Here is a 21,669-nt window from a genome sequence, read left to right as displayed (position 1 = left end):
ATATTCCCAAATATTTAACCTTCTTCACTATCTGAAAACCTGTAAGTCTAACTAAAGTTTCATTTTCCTTCTCAATCATATTCTTAGATAATATCTTAGTCTTATTGTTATTTACTTTAAAACCAGAAACTTTCCCATATTGAGTTATAAATCCCAATAAATGACTAACCAATTGAGTTGGTTGTTGTAAAGTTACCAAATCATCTGCAAAAGCTCTCAATCTATATTCATTCTTATTTATTTTTATTCCCTTAAGTAATGTAGACTCTCGAATCTGAATTAACAAAATCTCCATTGTTAAAACAAATAACAAAGGAGATAATGGACAACCTTGTCTTGTACCCTTTTCAATATTAAAAGTCTCTGTCAATCCCCCATTAATAATAATTTGAGCAGACTGCTGCTGAAATATAGCCTTGAGAGCTTGTAAGAACTTGTCTCCAAAATTCATTTTCTCTATTAATGAGAATAAAAATTGCCAATCTAATTGATCAAAAGCTTTCTCAGCATCCAAAAATATAAAAGCCACAGGAATCTGATTATTCTTATCCAAATACTCAATTAAATTGATAATTTGTCTTGTGTTATATTTCATATATCTTCCTGTTATAAATCCTGACTGATCGCTATGAATCAAATCCTTCATAACCTGCATTAATCTATTTGCCAAATCTTATAATCTACATTTAAAAGAGATATAGGTCTATAATTTTTAGGTTCAGTGAGATCTTGATCCTCCTTCAGAATCAATGATATAAAAGCCCTTCTCCATGAAGGAGGGATCGAAGCTCCCAACAAAATACTATTAAAAAGTTCTTTTAATGGCTCTATCATTTCTTGAAATAACATTTTATAATACTTAGCCGTTAATCCATCTGTACCAGGAGCCTTTCCAATCTTTAACTGTTTAATAGCAAAACCAATTTCCTCTGAAGTAATTAAACAATTCATAACGTTTTGTTGTTCATTAGAAAGTTTAGGAAAGTGTACTGATTGTAAATACTTCTCTACATCTAAAACCTGTATATTATCACTAGCATATAATTTTGTATAAAAATCTAAAAAACACTTTTTAATCAAGTTCTGTTGATAAACATCACTACCTTTATATTTTACTTTCTCTATAATTCTCACCTTCTCCTAGTTGTTTTAACATTCAGTCTTTTTAGACAATCAATGTTCTGGTTAATTTTTCCCAATTTTTAGTTTTCCATTAATATTTAAATTTAACATTTAATATTTAGAATTTCCAAGTTTTAAATAGCCCCAATTCCCTTTATCACAATTCATCACAAAATCTAATGTTCAGGATACACATCTATTTGAGTTCTCACCATCTTACATCAACTAATTAATAATATAATATAATATTCTTATTTTCTAGTAATTTCCAAATATCTTAAATATAGTGACCAAAATCAATGTTCAAATTTAACTGTTAATATTTATACTCCTAAGTTTTAAATTACCAAAGTTTTCTTTTCTCAACTCATAACAATATCTAGTATTCAAAGTACACATCTTATCTATTTGAGTATATTCTATTTTCATTCTCACAAATGAGTCAAAAACCCCAATTTTCTTTGGTCTTATTCTGGCTTTCTTTCTTTGTCAAATCATCTTCCATGTCCGTACTGTTGACTCATCAAACAAATCTCCCTGTGTTGTTATGTAGATTGTTTCATGTAGAAAAAACCATCCGGTCACCATTTTTTTGAGAGGACTAACAAATCATCTCTCTATTTTTCCATCTCTACGTACTTTTCCTGAACTGTTTATCTTCTCTTCAGTCTGTTCTTCTTGATCCTCAGGTTCCTTCTGATTTATGTAGAAAGTCTTTTCATTTTTCCATATTATCAGTCCCTTTTCTGGGTTTTCCATTGACTGTATTTGTTGATCAGTTGAATCTTCTGTCATAATATTTAATTGTTCCATTTTTTCTGTTATATTCTGTGTAGTTAATTTTTTAGTTGTAATCAAAATTTTGAGTTCGTATATCTGGATTGACATATTGTTCTTTTCTATAACCTCTTATTTCATCAATAGCTGTAAGAATAGTTTGATGAATTGCTTTCAGCATAGAGAGAATCTGTTCCTGATCTTCATCCACATTCTCTTAGTAGTGTATTAGGTTAAAAGCTTTACAATCAGAGAATACAAAAAAAATATTTGTCACTGAATATGGAACACAGCTGGGCTTCTCACAGCTGATCTCAAGCTTACATAAATCTTATCTATTGTCTGGGCTACTGGCCAAGTCTCTTTTAAGCAATAACAAATTGTAGTATCAGGTTTAGCCACAAGATGTCGCCCCTAACATTTAAAATTTTCTTTTAAATCCAAAGTTTTTATAATCTTTTCAGTTTTGCTTCTTTTTTGTAAGTAAAAACTCAGATCCTCAGTAAAAATAGAAAATCTTTTAGTACACAAACTTTAAAAACTAGAATTCCAGTTAGGATCAAGTTATTCTTGCAACGTTTTGAATTCCCCTGGATAGTCAGTCGCCACTGTTTCTAGAGGGAGAGATAAAATCTCCCTTCCCCCTCCACAGGGAGAAAAGTACTTTAAGCAGCTTATGCAGGTAGAAAAGATAGTTAGGATTTAAGAGAGGTAAATCTCACCCAGTCTCATCTGCGCTGCTTCATAATTGCCTGGTGGTAAGTGTGACTTTGGCTGTCTGCAGCCTAGTGACGAGCCATATTGCTATGGCCGATCTTTTGTCTGCCAGTTTGGAGGGCTGCCCCAGATCAAGTGGAAGGGCTACTGCCCTCCCACAATCAAGTGGGGATCCCCTCCTTGCTGGTTGCCCCTACAGGACGACTTTTGACCCTTTACAGGGTCTCCCAGCAAAGCAAAACTGGATGTGGAAGATGGAGCTCTCCTTCCAGATGTCCATGGCAGCCGCATCGGCCCTTTTTCATGTTATTTCTTATTGATGTGTGTGAATCAACCATTATCTGATATTTGCCTCCTTGCTAGCAGGCCCCAAACCAAGAATGACGTGCAGTAATTCTTCTCAGCTGAGTTCTTTATTGTTTCAGACCTATAGAAAGAGAATCTTGCCAGACTGAAGACTATATTGTCTGCATCTACAATACACTATTAGTGAGGGGCTGTCTTCAGCCTCTTCTCTCACACATAACATCTGGATAGAACTATCTCCTTACTCCTTTGTGAATGCACCCCTCCCTTCTGTGAATCCAGCTCCTTACTACAGTCCATCACATCTGCAAATGATTAAAGTTTGCATCTGCCATCCTTTCTGTAGAATCCATTCAAACAACTTCCCCCTATTTCCCTCTTTCTTTAACGTACATTTGATCATCTCCTATTCCAAAATCCTTCCCATCCCTACAATTACTTTGTGAATATTTGTATTAAGGAGAATGCATACAACATACACTATTCCTTTTACACAAGTTCTGCAGTCTTTTCACAGTTGTTCAGAATGGTAGGAGCTTCTTGGGATTGAACTCCAAAGCATTTGGGGGACACCACTTATCTCTCTAGTAAAGTAATATAAAGCTTTTTGCTGCAGCTCCCAAAATGCTAATCTCTGCATAGTACTGCCTAATTCCAAGACCAATTGAAAATCCCCAGATAATTTATCTGTAGCAAAGATTTCCTTCCATTTGTGCAACAAAATATATCATCCGTTCCCTGAAATGCCTCCTTACCATTGAGTAATTGTGTTTCCTCTTCTCCCCTGGTCTGCTCCCGAGAGCTTCTTTGCCTCATGCCTCCAGTGTTCATTTCCATGATGGCTCTGAGAGTTTCTTAGGTTAGTTTCACACTCTAGCCCAGCAGTTGGACAACTAACTCACCAGGGAAAGAATTAAAGCCTCTGGAGTTAGAACTTTGAACAGATAAGGCAACACTTATCAAGTAGAGACAGCAACGATAGAGGGCAGACCTCCCTACCCTGATTGGTAAATTATAAATTCTCACTGAACTTTGCTCAGAGAAGAGTTATAATGGAGCCAGGTTTCCAAAATCTTCCATTGTTCATACCATTTTATTTTCTGACTCAAATATGCAGATATTTATTTCTTAGAGCCAAAACAATTCCATCTGAGAGTCTGTGCAAAGGAGCTATTTATTTCCCAAGTCCTATGATTTAAGAATGTATCAAGGATGGATATTCTTGGCTGAACTGAAACACAAATTCAACTGCATTTTTCCCACCTGTTTATTCCCATAACAAGGCCAGACAGTTCTCTAATAATAATATCGGGGACAGATGTAGAACCTGAACAGCTGAATTATCAGGCAAAGTAAGGTAGCTGCCTCAGTCAGCAGATGCCATGAATGGCTGTGCTAAAATGCAATAGAAGATGTTGGCTATTCACTGGCACTGAGGAAAGAGGGTTTTTTAATTATCTTAGATGAGGACGAAAAACTAAAAAGATGGAAGGAATATATTGAAGAACTTTTTGAGGACACTAGGGATGATATAGATATGGGAAGTATAACAACTGGACCAAACATCACTATGGAGGAGATTGAACATGCAATAAAAATAGCAAAAACAAGAAAAGCCACAGGACCAGATGATATCCCAGTAGAAATTTTAAAATTGCTGGAAGACAATAGGAAGAATTTTTTTACTGTAGCTCTTCAGTTGAATATATGAAACAGGAAAGATACCAAATGATTGGCTAAAATCAACCTTTGTGACAATCTCCAAAAAATAAAGGCAAAGAAGTGTACCAAATACAGAACAATAAGCTTAATGAGTCATGCTCTGAAAATATTCCTAAGAATAATTCACACAAGAATATAAAACAAAATTGAGGAGTGTCTAGGTAAAACACAATTTGGTTTCAGAAACAATCTTGGTACATGAGATGCGCTATTCAGCATTCAAATTATTGTACAGCGTTGTAGAGATGTCAATCACAGTGTTTATATGTGCTTCATTGATTTTGAAAAAGCATTTGATAAAATAAGAAACAGCAAACTATAAGAAATCCTGAAACAAGGGGGACTAGATGACAAAGACATCCAAATCATAAAGAATCTATATTGGCATCAGGTAGCAAATGTGAGACTAGGCCAAAAATACTCAGATGATGCAGAAATATGAAGAGGGATCAGACAGGGATATATTCTGTCTCCACTGTTATTTAATATCTACTCTGAGTCAATCTTCTACGAGGCACTAGAGAACATCGATGCTGGCATCAAAGTAAACGGTGTTTGGTTCAGCAATTTAAGATATGCTGACGATACAGTTCTGCTTGCCTCATCAACAGAGTCAAAGCTTGAAGCTTAACACCTCAAAAACCAAGATCATGGTCATCAGCAAACAACCCGTTAATAAATAAATTCAGAAGGAATACCATTAGAAAAAGTTGAAAGGATCACACACCTCGGTTCTAATTTACATGAAAGCTGGGACATGATCACTGAAGTAAAGACAAGGATAGAGAAAGCTCGAACAGCATTTTTCAAAATGAAAAAGGTCTTCTGCAGTCACGACATAAGCCTAAGATTGAAAGACAGGCTTGTCAGATGTTATATTTTTTTTTCTATCCTGCTCTATGGAGTAGAGAATTGGTCTCTGACAGAAGGCCACCTGAAGAGACTAGAATCATTTGAAATGTTGATTTATAGGCAGCTGTTACTTATAAGCTGGGTTGACAAGATCAGAAATGAGGAGGTGATAAGCCACCTGGGAAAGCCAAGGGAAATCATCAAAACAATGGAAGAAGAAGAAGAAGAAGAAGAAGAAGAAGAAGAAGAAGAAGAAGAAGAAGAAGAAGAAGAAGAAGAAGAAGAAGAAGAAGAAGAAGAAGAAGAAGAAGAAGAAGAAGAAGAAGAAGAAGAAGAAGAAGAAGAAGAAGAAGAAGAAGAAGAAGAAGAAGAAGAAGAAGAAGAAGAAGAAGAAGAAGGGCAATAGCATTAGCACTTAAACTCATATACTGCTTGGATGAAGATCACTACAAATATGTGGGCATCTTTCAAGCTGAAAACATCAAGCGCAAAGAAGTCAAGAGGAATGTTAGTACTGAATGCATCACGAGAGTGAATAAGATTTTAAAGTCCAAATTCAGTAGAAGAAATACAACCAAGGCAATTAATACCTGGACAATTCCAGTCATTAGATACACAGCTTGGCAATACATAGATACTATAGTGGGCTGCACTCAAGTAGAACTAAAAGCCCTGAATAGGAAGACCAGAAAAATAATGCTAATCTAGTCTAAATATCTAGCTGACTGTGCATCCAGTTGTAATAAATCATAATACCATTTACCATTTAGCAGGGAACAATTAAAGAGGCACAAAATAGTATGAAACTTTTTTACTTTCTCCGAATTCATCAGGCAAAACATTATGAAAAGCACAGGTTACGGAAGATGCCAAAAGCTTAAAGATTTGACAAGATGTTTCAGCCACAAGATTTGCATCTCATGGTCAGCCTCCATCTAGGCTGAACACATGAATGAGTGATAGGTTTGATAAAAACTAAGGCAGACTCTATAATGGAAAAAAAAAAAAACCACCAGGAATCTGCTAGCATATTTTTTTTCATTCATGAATATTATTAAAAGGCATACATTTTGCAAGCTACAGGTCATTTCATCAGATGTTTTCAAAGTAGATTATGTCCACTATTTAGGGAAGAAGAAAACATAAAGTCCATTAGTCCTTAATCTGTCTTTTGTTGTAAGTGAAGATCATAAGATTCTGATCTGGAAGGGGGCAGCAGCGGTGTACTGTAGGAAAACTATAGTCCTTATTTGACCATAGTAATCACAAAAAAGTTAAGCAGGTTCAGACTTGGTTAATATTTATATGACAGAACACCAGAAAATCCCAGCATTATGGACAAATTGGAAAGTTGAAAAAAATATTCTGGAAGAAAAACCAAAGACAAATAATTTCTATATTGTTGCCAAGAAAGCAATATGGACATTACGGTGAATTATTTTCAGGAATTGCTCTGAAATCAATATATTATTTTACTGTCTTTTATTTACGGGGGATGGTTGTTATCTTTATGCTTGTACAAACTATCTTGGATCAGCTCTAAGACTTGGTAGTTCTCCTTAATAAATACAATTCAACTTATTTCATCAAGGATCAATATATTGTAGCTCATTCCCATCACAGCGCATTGATGATGATGTCAGCTATTTGATAATGAAACATCTGCAAAAACAACCAAGCTCAGAGAGCATCAAGGACTACACAGTTCAAATCTTAGTTACAAATATTCTCTTCTATTGTTGGATTATATGATTGTACATTGTATAATTATGAAATCTCAAATCAAACAAGGACTGTCTGAAAAATAATACAGAGGTGTCTTTGCTCAACTCTAGTTGTAAAATTCCTCTTCATAATGAAAAGAACAGTAGTCTTTGGGAGATTTCATTGACCATAAGTTTATCACTCTTGATTTTGCAATTTTGGTAGATGAAATGAGCATGGAAAAACAAGCATATTGGACTGGATCTAATGAGAGTGTAGTCAGACTGACTGTCAGTGACAGAGTCACAGTCAATCTCAGTCATCAGAATCACAGAGTCTGAAGGCTACATGGCAAGATTATTGTGAGGATAAAAGAAAAGAGGGAAATTATTATGTGTTGCTTTAAGTCTGTTGGAGAAAACATGGAGCATAAAGACACAAAAAAGAGCTTCTGCTTCTGTAGGTAGTAGAGATTTCAACTATATGTCAGAATGTTCATGCATCACCTATAAAACAATGACCTTTATTTCAGGGAGCTCTCCTTTAGATTTATTTCTTTTTCAAAAGTCACGATTGCCCTTTATTTTGATCATTTACCTTTTACCCTATGAATAGTACCACAGTCGTGGGTGGTCATCAAAGTTAATAGATAGATACTGTAAATAGAAGATAGATAGATGGATAGATGGATAGATAGATAGATAGATAGATAGATAGATAGATAGATAGATAGATAGATACCAAATAATAACTAATAATAATAATAATAAATTTGAATGACTTTGTGAATCAAGGTATGGAAAAACTGCTGCAGGCTGTGAAAACAGAGAGCATTATAAAAATAATAGAAACAAAGACAGAAAATAAGAGAAAACGGCTGGATGACAGATTAAATAGATGGAAAACCAAAGCTTTGCATGGACAGCACTTGAAAAACATTGAAGGAAAATGTGATAACAACATGACATGGGCATGGCTTAAGATGAAAACTATCAAGGAAGAAATGGAAGGCTTAATACTGGCTGCTCAAGAACAAGCACTACAAACTAATGCCATGAAAGCGAAGATACAAAAATCCACTGACAATCCAAATTGCCGTCTTTGCAATGACAAGGTTGAAACTGTTTCACATCTAATATGTGAGTGCAGCAAAATTGCACAAACTGAGTATAAAGCTAGACATGACCGAGTTGCTAAATTAATCCACTGGGCATTGTGTAAAAAATATGACTTGCCTGTGTCCGAAAAGTTGTGGGAACATAGGGTGGAAAAAGTTGTTGAGAATGAGAAGGTGAAGATCTTGTGGGACTTTCGAATACAGACAGATCGCCATTTGGAACAGAACACGGCAGATATTGCAGTTGTAGAGAACCGACGCATACAGGTGATTGATATCGCTGTGCCAGGAGATGCCAGAGTTGAAGAAAAAGAACTGGAAAAAATTACGAAATATTGTGATCTGGCCATCGAAATTACATGATGGATGGATGAAACATGTAACAGTGATACCCATTGTCATCGGAGCACTGGGAACTATGTCCAAAAACTTTGCAAAATATTTTAAGTAACTGCAGCTTCCTGCAATAACCCCAGCAATGCTACAAAAAACTGCACTACTTCCAGTGGCTGCATCAGTGCTGATGGCCGCTGTTTGACAGCTGCCCATCCCGGGAAATCGTAAAAGCCAGCAAAACAGCGACGATCAGCTGTTTTGTGGCTTGAAACTTCCCTCCTGGGTGAAGGGAGGGAGGTGAGCTTTTGCCTGGATAGAGGTAGAGCCTCAGAACTTTCCCAGTTTTTTTATCTGGGAGATGAAGTGAGAGCTCCCTCGGAGTCTGGGTGTTGCTCCGTTTCCTTGGATGCCTTTGTTCTCTGAAGAGAATGAAGCTAGACGCTGCCTCCACTGCTGCTATCTGATGGGAACAGTAAGTTAACTCAAAAGCAGACAGAGTGGTCAGGAAGAGAAGAATTGATGATTTTACTTTAAACCTAACTCAGTTTGAATTAACATCTACTCCTGTTACTATGCTAATTGGAGTGAAGAAATATGGCGGAGGAATCCTCCTTCTTTGTCACTTTCCTTGTTTGAGAACTTTCACTTTCTATTTTTTACTTACTACTTTTAAACTGGCAACAAAGTTTTAACAATGTAATAGACTTGGTTCATTTTAAAGGGGAAAAATTCTTATTCTCTTTTTTTAAGGGGGAATTGCTTTTTCTTCTCCTTTGTTCTTATATTACTATTTTTTGAAAAAGGGAAGGGGGGAAAAACTCCTCCCTTTTTTTTAAAATGGCTTCAAAACGTCCTGGACTTTCTTCTCTTTCTAAAACTTCAACTGCCTCTCCAATAACTCAGACTGTACAACAACCCAAACCTAAACCTTCTCCACCTTCGCCCCCACCTCAGGCACTTACACTTCAGGATTTAAAAGATGCTTTAGATAAGATTTTGGAAAAATCACTAGAAAAAACAGCAGAGCTTCTGGCTCAAGAAAGTAATGAGCTCAGGAAAGATATTGTTTTGGCACTCCAAGGGCTTGCTGGCCTTGTGGAAAAGATCGACGACAGGGTGGATGAAGCGGTCGGTAATGTTGAAATATTACAAGATAGAGTTGAAAAAATAGAAGAAAATGTGGATGCTTCACAGAATGATATTATAATGTCACAATACAGAGAAATGGAGTATGCTTTGAGAATAAGGGGCCTGAAGGAAAATATTAAGGAGAATTTGAGAGAAGAAATTGCAGGCCTCTATTTTGGAAATTGATCCCGAAGAAATGTTGAAATATATTGAAAAGATTTTTAGAGTTAATTCGTGGGTTGCAAAACAGAGGAAATTACCAAGAGATGTGGTGGTCTATTTTGCGAGAAAATCACTTTGTAATGAAATTATACAGGCCTTCTATAAACAAAGATTTCAGATTGCAGCTCAGGATGTGATAATTTTAAAGGAAATACCTTCTAAAATTCTTAGAAAAAGAAAAGACTTTGCTTTTTTGGCTGAAGAACTTAAGAAGTGACAAATTCAATTTAGATGGGACATACCTGTGGGGATAGTGGTGACTTACGCTGGTACACAATACCGTCTTAATACAGTTTCAAAAGCAAGAGATTTTTATGTTACTATTTTAAAAGCAAGTCCACCACCATCTCCAAGATCAAAGAAAGATGAGAGCAAGGCAGAAGCACAGTTGTCTGTAGGTTTAATGCCATCTTTGGGAGAAGAATTGTTGGTTGAAGTTATGCAACAGAATTTGCAAATAACAGAAGACCCAAGAGAACAGAGAATTACACGCGTTGCTTATAAACATAGAGAAAGACAACAACAACAACAACAACAGTAACAACAACAAAAGGCAGATGATGGAAGTTTATCACAGTTTATTTCGGAGCCGGTGGGAGGAGCAAGGCCAAAGAGATCATCGACTGTAAATTTAGAGGCTTTGTTCCAAAGGCTTCATCTTGCCAAGGATGGCAAAGCTGCTAACCTGGAATGTTAATGGCCTTAACTCTCCACAGAAGAAAAAGAAATCTTTCATTAGTTGAAACAACACAGAAATGATATTATTTGTTTACAAGAGACTCATATTATTTCTAAAGATCAAAAATATTTGTTTAATCCCCAGCTGGGGATACATTTTATAGCTCTTGTTTTGCAGAAAAAAGGAGGAGTAGTTATCTATGTGAGAAAGGAACTTTCACCGAAGTTAATTGATTTTGACTTACAAGGAAGATATGTTATTATTGATTTACTAATAAATGATCAGAGAACTCTTCTTGTTGGTTTATATGCTCCCAATCAACAACAAAAACATTTTTATAAGTTGATTCACCAGAAATTAACTTCTTTGGATTATAAGTCAGTTATTATGATGGGAGATTGGAATGGTGTTTTAGACTCAAGTAAAGATAAGAAGGGTCCTTTTAAAGTTTCTAACCATGCAAGACTTCCTAAAGTTTTTTTTGACTTAAAGGATGATTTGGAACTTAGAGATATTTGGAGAGAACGGAATAATGAGGAAAAAGACTTTACTTTTTTTTCGGATAGACACCAATCTTATTCTAAAATTGATTTTTTCTTGGTTACTAGTGATTTCCTTTCTAGGGTGAAGAATATCAAGATATTTCCTAGAATAATTTCAGACCACAGTCCGGTATGGTTGGAAATTTCATCGGAAGAAAGAACTAGAAGGACTTGGAGGTTGAATGAGAATTTATTTAGATATGAAGAGAATATACAGCGATGTAAAGGTTATTTAAAGGAATTTTTTGCTTGGAATATGAATAAGGGTACTTCGATGCCAATGGTATGGGATTCTTGTAAAGCATATATGAGAGGGGTTTTGATTTCTATGAACAATGCTCACAGAAGTAAACAGACCCAGAAACATAAAGATCTTGAAGATGGGATTAAATGTAAGGAAAAGCTTTTAATATCAAATCCAATGGACAATAAGTTAAAAGTTTCTATTACTTTGCTGAAGGAGCAAATTAATATGTTATTAGCAGATCAAATGGCAACTAATTTGAGGTATGTGAGACATAATACATTTTGTAATGCAAATAAACTTGGTAGATGGTTGGCTTATCAATTATGTAAGAAACAGAAATCGAGGATTATAGATAAAATAATTTATAAAGGTAAAGAAGTCTACCAAAAAAATTTGATTAAAAAGTCTTTTTTAGATTTTTATTCTAAATTATATGCTAGTGTGCAAACTTCAGATATAGAAAAATATTTACAGGGAGCACATTTTCCTAGACTTACGAGTGATCAATGTGATGGGATTAATGGCTTAATTACTTCTGAAGAGATTATTTTTGCAATTAAACAATTGAAGGTTGGTAAGACTCCAGGTACTGATAGGTTAACAGCGATTTATTACAAGATGTTATCTGAAGAAATAATAGAACCGTTAAAGGTACTTTTTAATGATATTTTATCATTATCATTATTATAGGCCTATATCTCTTTTAAATACAGATTATAAGATTTTTGCAAAGATATTGGCAAATAGATTAATGCAGGTTTTGAAACAATTGATTCATACTGACCAATCTGGCTTTATAATGGGGAGATATATGAAAAACAATGTAAGACAAATTGTTAATTTAATAGAGTATTTGGATAAGAACAACCAAATCCCTGCTGCTTTAATATTTATAGATGCTGAGAAAGCTTTTGATCAATTAGATTGGAATTTTCTATTGGAAGATATAGAGGAAATGAATTTTGGAGATAAATTCTTGTCTGCTCTCAAGGCCATTTATCAACAACAATCGGCACAAATTATAATTAATGGGGAATTAACAGACGTATTTAAAATAGGAAAAGGTACAAGACAGGGTTGTCCTTTATCCCCCTTGCTATTTGTTTTAACAATGGAGATTTTACTTATTAAAATTCGAGATTCATCTAGATTAAAAGGAATAAAAATAAGTAAGATTGATTATAGGCTGAGAGCTTTTGCTGATGATTTGGTTGTGACATTATCCCATCCAACAGATTCGGTCAAAGATTTGGTTGAAATTTTAGCACAGTATGGACAGGTCTCTGGTTTTAAGGTGAATAAGAATAAAACTAAAATATTATTGAAAAATATTTCTATGAAGGGAAAAGATATTATAGTTGAAGCAACAGGTTATGAAGTAGTTAATAAGGTTAAGTATTTAGGAATATATATAACAACATCTAATGGAAAACTGTATAAGAATAATTATGAACGCTTATGGGTAAAAGTACAAAAAGATTTAAATGATTGGCAAAAATTACAACTATTGTTACTGGGGAGAATTTCAGTAGTAAAGATGAATGTTCTACCAAAGTTTCTTTTTTTTGTTTCAGATGATACCTATTTTAAAAAAGGATGCTAATTTGGATGAGTGGCAGAAGGGTATCAATAAATTTATCTGGGGTGGGAAGAAATCAAGGGTAAAGTTTAAGATTTTACAAGATGCTTGAGAAAGAGGTGGATTTAAAGCACCTAATTTGAAATTATATTATGATGCGGCCACTTTAACTCTAGTAAGTGACTGGCTTAATTTAACAAATAAAAATATTCTTGCTCTTGAAGGTTGGGATTTATTATATGGTTGGCATGCATATTTAATTTTTGATAAGAAAGTAGATTCGGTCTTTAAGTCACATATTTTAAGATATGCTTTACTTCGAGTTTGGAAAAAATATTATTATAAGTTAAATTATAAAATACCTATTTGGGGGATCCCTGGACAAGCAATCCAGGGGGTTTCCAAGGGGGTGAACTTTGACAACATTTCGTATAAAGAGTTACTTATTTGGTCGGGTACTGATTGGCAATTAAAGTCTTCTGATGTGTTAAGGCAAGAAAACATTTTACAATCGTGGTTTCAATATTTGCAAATTGTGCAGAGATGGACTTTGGATAAGAAAGTGGGAATTACTTTAGTAGATGAAAATTTAGTAATTCAGATCAAGGATCAGAAATGTGCCCATAATGAGTTAATAAAATTGGATTCAGAAACAGAATTAGTTAAAGATTGTATGATTAAATGGGCCCAGAATATTCAAGAACCAATCTCGTTGGACTTATGGGAGGTAATTTGGACTAGAAATGTTAAATTTACGCAGGCCCAGAATTTGAGGGAAAATTTTTACAAAATGTTTTATAGATGGCATCTGGATCCTAAAAAGCTGCCCTGTATGTACCCGAACCTGCAACCTAAATGTTGGAGATGTGGTTGCTTGGATGCAACCTATTTTCATGTTTGGTGGACTTGTAAAGTTATTAAAGCCTTCTGGATTATGATTTGGTGGAACATTCAAAAGGTTTTTAAAAGGAAGATTAAGTTTACTCCCCAACTGTTTCTTTTGGGAATTTTCGTGGATTTTAATGTTAAAGAAACTATTTTAATGTTGAATTTAATAACAGCAGCAAGATTACTGGTGGGTCAATATTGGAAGAAGGATACTCTGCCTTCTTTAGAAGAATGGGTATTTAAGGTTTCTAATTTAGCAGAAATGGCTAAAATTTCTGCTTATTTAAAGGACCATTCACAAGAGAGATATTTTAACGTATGGAGAAGATGGATAGAATATGTTCAGAAGAAATATGGAACTACAAAGTTTCACTTATTCTATGAGTAATGATTTTGTTTATAAACTTATGATGTTAAAGTTTGAAGAGAGTTAAGGGTTTTTATGATTTTGTTCATTGTATAATTAGTAAACTTAAATAGATTATGTTTAATATGTTTGCATAATCCTGTATTTTGCTCTGGGAAGTCGGGGTGGGGGGGATGGGGGGAGGGGGTGCATGGGTTGAAGTTTAAGTAGTTCAGATAAAGTAGAAATAGTCTTATTGTATATAATATTAATGTTTTAATTTTGGGAGAAGAATTGCTCGGGCATTTCCCCTGGACTGCATCAAGAGGGAGAAGAAGAAGGTGAGAAGTAAGTAGGAAGGTTGAGGTGAAGGAGAAGAGGGGGTGAGTGAAGAAAAAGAGGGAAAGAAATAAGTTGGTTTGAGGTGGGATGCGGTTTGGGGGGAAATGGACGGGCAAGACCGAATGTGGTGTGTATCAATTTGTTTTATTTTTTATCTGAAGTATTTGTAAGATTGTTATGTATTGTAAAGTTGAAAATAAAAATTTTTAAAAAAAAAAAACCTGCACTACTCGGAACATCTTACATTTTAAGGAAGTACCTGGTTGATACCTAGGATGCTGGCAGCAACCCATGTCAACCATCAGTGCCAGTCAATTTGAATGTTCAGTTGACTGAGATTCACGTCATCATACTACTACTACTACTACTACTACTACTACTAATAATAATAATAATAATAATAATAAAGTTGGAAAGGACCTTGGAGGTCATCTAGTTCAACCTCCTACTCAGACAGGAAACCCTATACCATTTCAGACAAATAGCTGTCCAGTTTCTTCTTAAAAACTTCCAGTGTTGGAGCATTCACAGCTGTTAGAGGCAGGTTGTTCCACTAAATAATTATTCTAACTGTGAGAAAAATTCTCCTTAGCTGTAGGTTGCTTCTCTCTTTGGTTAGTTTCCATCTGTTGCTTCTTGTTCTACGTTCAGATGCTTTGGAGAATAGCTTGATTCCCTCTTCTTTGTGGCAGCCCCTGAGATATTGGAACACTGCTATCATGTCACCCCTTGCCCTTCTCTTCATTAAACGAGACATACCCAATACCAGCAACCGTTTCTTATATGTTTTATCCTCCAGTCTCATAATCATTTTTGTTGGTCTTCTCTGTATTCTTTCTAGAGTCTCAGCATCTTTTTTACATCTTGGTGACCAAAACTGGATGCAGTATTCCACGTATGGCCTTACCAAAGCATAGTAAGGTATTAAATGGTATTAACACTTCACGTGATCTTGATGCATAGTCTTCATATTCATATGAAAAATATGGAAATCGGGTTGTCTTTTTAAGCTAAATGAACATACAGTAAGTACACTGTTGGGTTTTAGATAATTTTATTAGTATATGCATTTTTGTAAAGTTTTTCTCAGTTGTGCTCTTGAATTTTCCATTGTAAAGCAAAGTTATAAACAAACTGTTTTTTTAATCCTTATGAACCTCTTTCAGGATTGTCTCTTTTTCAGGTTTGTCCTTTACTTTTTCTCAAGAAAATACGGCCTCTGTATCTATAATGGATTTGAAACATTCCAGATACGCCAAATATGTTTTTAATTTTAACTTCATCATTTAGCCTCTAGAAGGTGACAAAGACACAAAATATACAGAAAGGGCATCCCAGATTTAAAAGCAAAGGATGTTATAATACTGACCAGTCTTTTCTTTAAGTATATTGGCACAGGATGATTGAACTTGCAGTAGGCTGAGGACAATAATCTGGACTTAATCTTCTTTCTGTTCAATTAGGTTAAGAATAATTTTCTTACCAATCGGCAAGAAGTTGATAATCACTAGTGTGGGAAGTCAGCCCCCCAGAGAAGGAAATATTTAAAGAGCAGAAAATATATTTCCTCAAAGGATCTTAAAGAGGCAGAAAAGCATGCCCAGTTTTTTTAATAGCCCCAAGTCTCCCTCCCACAAGCAGAAACCATCTCTGTAGAAATGCAGATGTAAATAATCCAGGAAGTTGGAGGCCCCCAGCTAGACGATTAGGAAGACAAAGACATCTAAAATCTACATACCCCACCCAAACTCTAAGACAGGACATAATAGGATTAACCCACAGATGCCAAAGGGCACACTCAGACTCAGGTCAAAATACATGACACAGGAAATACAAAGATTCAAACAGCAAAAGGAAACAACCTCAAGAGCCCCAGAGGGTATAAAAACCCACTCCCCGTCTACTTTTCCTTTTCTTATCCTCTGTTTACCGTGCCTTTGCCTCTCCTGGGAGAGCCCATCCAGAAAGGGGGGAGGAGATCTTGTTCTCATGTCTTTCAGCCTTACACAGATGACCCCCACAACTTTTGGAAGCAGAGCTCACTGACCCAGTTGCTGCCTCAATCCATTTGAGCCATCGAATTGGGTTTGGAATCCGGTCACCCACTAAAAAGCCACCATGCAACCAGAGTGGAACAGATCTTCCCAAGTCCTACCATTCCCCCAGATGCCTGTGAAAGTTGCAGAGGAAGGAAGGAGCCCTGGAGCCATTGGTCCCCAAGTGAAGCCTAAGAAAAAAATTAGGAAGACTATGGGGGGAGGGTGGAAACTCATTGTAAGGTTTTCTCTCTGGCCCCATTTGTGTTGTAATTAATCAGTTGAATGTATTTATGGAGTGAAGGCATTTGGGAATAGTTGGCACAGCAAGTACTGAACACCTTGGACTTCTGTCTGGTGGGAGGGAAAATTTGTCCAGGATGTTTGCATTGCCTGTTTTGTGGAAGTAGCTGTGCACACATACACGCACACACACTATTCATAATCAGGCTGAGTCTATCTCTTTCACCTACCTTCAGTAAAGCTCCAGCCTGATTCTTGCCCTGTGTCATTAAAAGTTTGTAGGAACAACTTCCAGCAAATTCCAAGGGGGAGGGAACCAGGCCCCCTCAGATGATTTGCAATTCATATGCTCTTATTGAGGAGGTAGCAGAAAAGAGATCTCCAAACCTAAGCCCTGAATATCTTGCACTGGTGGACTCAGATTGGGAGTCCTAGGGCTCACTATGTGCAATTTAAGAAAATGTAATAGCCTAGCTTGCATACTGGCTAATCTCAGTTGGACATTACTAACCTGGATGAACTAAACTAAGAGCTAAGGCAGGAAACAACCCTTGAAAATGGGCAGCCAGTGGTTATGTACAGAGGCAAACCATGGCTGTGAAGAATTTTGAGAGGCATGAGTTTCAAAACCTGACTGAATGCTCAAAGTGACATCCAACATCTGAAAAAGAATTGGCACAGAATATTGGGCACTATAAATTTCTTTTCCATCTAACAGAACTTTTGCCCTGGCTTTAGACCTTCATGGTTGAACTCTATTAGTACCTCCCTTCTTTTGCATTAATATTTTAAGGTTTGTTTACCAAGTCTCCCTGATCAGATCAATTTTAATCTTGTGCCAGTAAAAGTGTGTCACCCACACTGTTCTGTTTTCGATGAAAAGGCATTGAGACGAGGCAGGAGTAACAACAGTCTTCTCTTTATTCACTCTCCAACAAAAACACAAATAAAATGGCATGGATTCCTTTTATACCCCTTGCAATGCAATGTATTTCTCCCACCTTGCGCATGGGCAATAGGCTGGAGACAGCCTGCCTGGTCCCGGGCATCCACGTGGTCTGCTCAGGCCTCTCTGCAGCTTGCTGCACCTGCTGAGTCACTCAGCAGGCCCAGGACATAACCCCTCTCCCCCCTTATTTCAAAACATAGTACTTAATATTTTACAATACTACAAATCTAATACCTTGTCAATTCTTTATTCACAACACAATGATATTCACTATTGTGCATTACTATAAATGCACTATTGTGCATTACTATAAACAACTATACTTGTTCTTTTGAGCGTGTTCTGATTTCTAAGTACCCTTAAATCTGTCCACCTCCTGACAGGAATCTTACATAGTCCTGTAAGTGCGTGGGTGGACCTCTGGCTCGCTCTGACCTTCTTGGAGCGGTTGTGATTGCCTGGCCTGCAAGCTCACCTGCCAGGCTCAGCAGACCAGGACTTTGATGCCCCCTAGACTCAGGTGACCCTCCATCCTGCTGACTGATTGGATACTGTAAACCCAGACCAGAGTTTCTTGGTGGGGTAGAATTCTCCAAGTCCATAATGGACCCCTCTTGGGAGCACTGTCCCGTGAGCCCAAGACCAGCAGATGGAATGACCTGAACAGCTGATTTCGAGTAACGTCCCATGGACTCGGTGCCAGTGCCAGAGTCAGGAGCCGCCTCATTTGCACAACTCCCTACTGGTGCCTGTGAAGTTCCACTTTCGCAGAGAGACTGTGGTCCACGATCATAATCGTGGTCCTCCCCCCCCCCGAGAGCAGAGTCAGGAGTGGAAGTGTGACTTGGAAGCCTCCAGCACAGTTGGTCAATGTGTTGACATAACACATGACCATCATCCAAGGCCACTTCGTATGACAATGCCCAGTGACTTTGCAGACTACTTCTGTCACCCAGAGATGTCCAGGTCCATAGTTCCTTGCCCAGACTGGATCGCCCACCTGTAGTCTCCTAGGTGCCCATGGCTGTGACACCTGTGAAGCCACCCAGTCTGAGTGCAACCTGTCCAGTTTTGTAATGAATCTGCAACCCCAGCGGAGTTCAGCTGGGCTCTTTCCAGTGGCTGTGCAAGGTGTGGTGTGGTGGCAAAGAAGAAAGTTAGCTAACCTGTCATGCCAGCTTCCATGAGTGATCCTCTTTAAAGCATTTTTGGTTGTGTGCACCATACGCTCAGCCTGGTGGTTGGACGCTGGATGAAATGGTGCGGATGTGGCATGACGGATCATGTTGGCCTGTAGAAAAGCCTGAAACTCAGAAGAAGTGAATAGGGGTCCGTTGTTGGAGACATCTGGAAGCCCATGAGAGGTGAAGATCCCTCTCAAAATCTGGATGGTCCTGGCAGTAGTAATGGAGGAGACTGGAATGACCTCTAACCACCTGGAATGGCTGCCCACGAGGAGAAGGAAGAATTGCCCCTGAAACGGGCCAGCATAGTCGATATCAACCCTCGACCAAGGGGCATGTGTCTCCTCCCACCTATGTATAGGAGCCTGAGGCATTTCAGGCCTAGACTGTTGGCGTCTTGTAAACTGTATAAAGAAGCCATGAATGTAATGGTTGTCAGTGCTGACTTTAATTCGTTACTTTACTGGAATAAACCTGAATGTTCTTCGTTCCTGACGGGGTGATTTTTGTATCAGCTGCTTGTGTAGTCAAGATGAGGCAACAGGAAACATCTTCCCTTGTGAAGATCTTCTGTTGCAGGTCATGACTTCTCAGTCCACAGACTAAACGATCTGGAAGCCTTTCTTCGAGGTCCTTGAATTCGCATGGCCTAGTTGCTTGTTCCAATGCAGCAATAAAGTCTGCAGCAGACTCTCCAGGATGCTGGTCCCTCTGCTTGAATGCATGTCACCATGCAATCACTGAAAGCTTTGGTTCAAAGTGTTCTGGCAACATCCTCTTCAGCTTAGCATACACGATGGATTCAAGAGGTGCTGGAGCAACCAGATTCTCAGCAATATCAAAAGTCTCTTGCTCACAGACACACAGTAGCATAGCAGCTTTAAGACCATCCTACCAAACTTGGTTTACCTGAAAGTAGTTCTCTACCTGGGCCACATAACAACTCCAATGTTCTGGATGAGCTGTGTCGAATTCCGACAGACGGCCTAGCTTGGACATCGTTACTTCCCGGCAGCCTCGTCAATGCCTTGTGCTGCAAGGCTTGAGAAGGGGTCCCTTTCTGTGGAGCTCTCCTCCAGTGTTCTCGTACTGGCAGGCAGAGTCGCACTCTTTGGACACCGAACTTCCCAGCACTTCAGGCCTTCCATGGTGAGTCAGCCTATCTTCTTTTCATTGTTTCCCTTGCAGCAGATCCCATCCTCATCGCCAATGTTTTGTTTTCGATGTAAAGGCATTGAGACGAGGCAGGAGTAACAACTGTCTTCTCTTTATTCAATCTCCAACAGAACCACAAACAAAATGGCGCGAACTCCTTTTATACCCCTTTGCAGGGACAGTGTCAGCCAATCAATGCAACATATTTCTCCCGACTTGTGCATGCGCAATAGGCTGGAGACAGCCTGTCTTGTCGTGAGCATACACGTGGTCTGCCCAGGCCTCTCTGCAGTTTCCTACATCTGCTGAGTTACTCAGCAGGCCCAGGATATAACACACACAATTATGCACAAAGGGGGGATTTGTGGGAAGTCAGCCCCCATGAAGGAAATATTAAAAGGGAAGAAAAATATATTTCCTCAAATGATCTTAAAGAGGCAGAAAAGCATGCCCAGTTTTCTTAATAGCCCCAAGTCTCCCTCCCCCAAGCAGAAACCAGCTCTGTAGAAATGTAGATGTAAATAATCCAGGAAGTTGGAGGCTCCCAGCTAGAAGATTAGGAAGACAAAATCTACATACCCCACCCAAACTCTAAGACAGGACATAATAGGATTAACCCACAGATGCCAAAGGGGACACTCAGACTCAGGTCAAAATACATGACACAGGAACTACAAAGCCTCAAACAGCAACAGGAAACAACCTCAAGAGCCCCACAGGATATAAAAACCAACTCCCTACACATGCTCTTTCTCTTTTCTTCCAGAGCCATCTTTCTAAAGCAGTCGCCATGTTGTTTATTCGCGGCATGGACTGAACCATGATGAAGACTTTTCCCTCAACACTAGGTTTATGGACACAAAACCCAGAGTACCAAACAGAGTAAAATGAGAAAGGTTTTAAAGGTAAAATGGAGCTCAGTGATTTATTACTTAAGTGAGAGTCAGTAAACTAGCATGGGGAAAGTAGATCCATGTGATCTTGTTTCAGTTATTACATTAAGATCTATTTTCCATGTTTCTCTCGTTCTCTCTGAAAATAGGTGTAAGAAGAAGCAACTACTTGAAGTTCAAGCACAGACAATGACCCAAGTGATATATATACAGTTCTCATTTTAGTGTATCAGTATTGCTTTATAGTACAAATAATCCCCAACTTATGACCACACCTGGGACCAAAGTTTCTCCTTAGTTCTAGGTTGCTTCTTTCTTTCATTAGTTTCCATCCATTGCTTCTTGTCCTGCCTTCAGGCACTTTGGAGAATAGCTTAACTCCCTCTTCTTTCTGGCAACCCCTGAGAGATTGGAACACTGCTATCATGTCCCCCCTCATCCTTCTCTTTGTTAAACTGGACATACCCAGTTCCAGCAACCGTTCCTTATATATTTTAGCCTCCAGTCCTCTAATCATCTTTGTTGCTCTACTCTGTACTCTTTCTAGAGTCTCAACATTTTTTTACATTGTGGTGACCAAAAT

At 37.6% G+C, this 21,669-nt stretch overlaps 1 protein-coding gene across 1 annotated transcript in view; it reads right to left on the bottom strand.

Annotated features, from left to right (window-relative positions):
- The window catches only part of LOC120302357 (sterol O-acyltransferase 2-like), a 33,217-nt gene extending 29,326 nt beyond the window's left edge, over positions 1 to 3,891 (bottom strand). The window contains exon 1 of the mRNA XM_039330594.1: positions 3,678 to 3,891. Coding sequence (XP_039186528.1) covers positions 3,678 to 3,759 — 82 coding nt within the window. The 5' untranslated portion in view covers positions 3,760 to 3,891. The remainder of the gene's footprint in view (positions 1 to 3,677) is intronic.
- Between the last annotated feature and the right edge of the window lie 17,778 nt (positions 3,892 to 21,669).

The sequence above is a fragment of the Crotalus tigris genome, unplaced genomic scaffold (genome assembly GCF_016545835.1).
Source record: "Crotalus tigris isolate CLP2741 ecotype Arizona unplaced genomic scaffold, ASM1654583v1 scf7180000024429.2167931701:2281839, whole genome shotgun sequence".
Lineage (NCBI taxonomy): Eukaryota > Metazoa > Chordata > Lepidosauria > Squamata > Viperidae > Crotalus > Crotalus tigris.
This window is presented reverse-complemented; position numbering and strand designations above follow the sequence as displayed.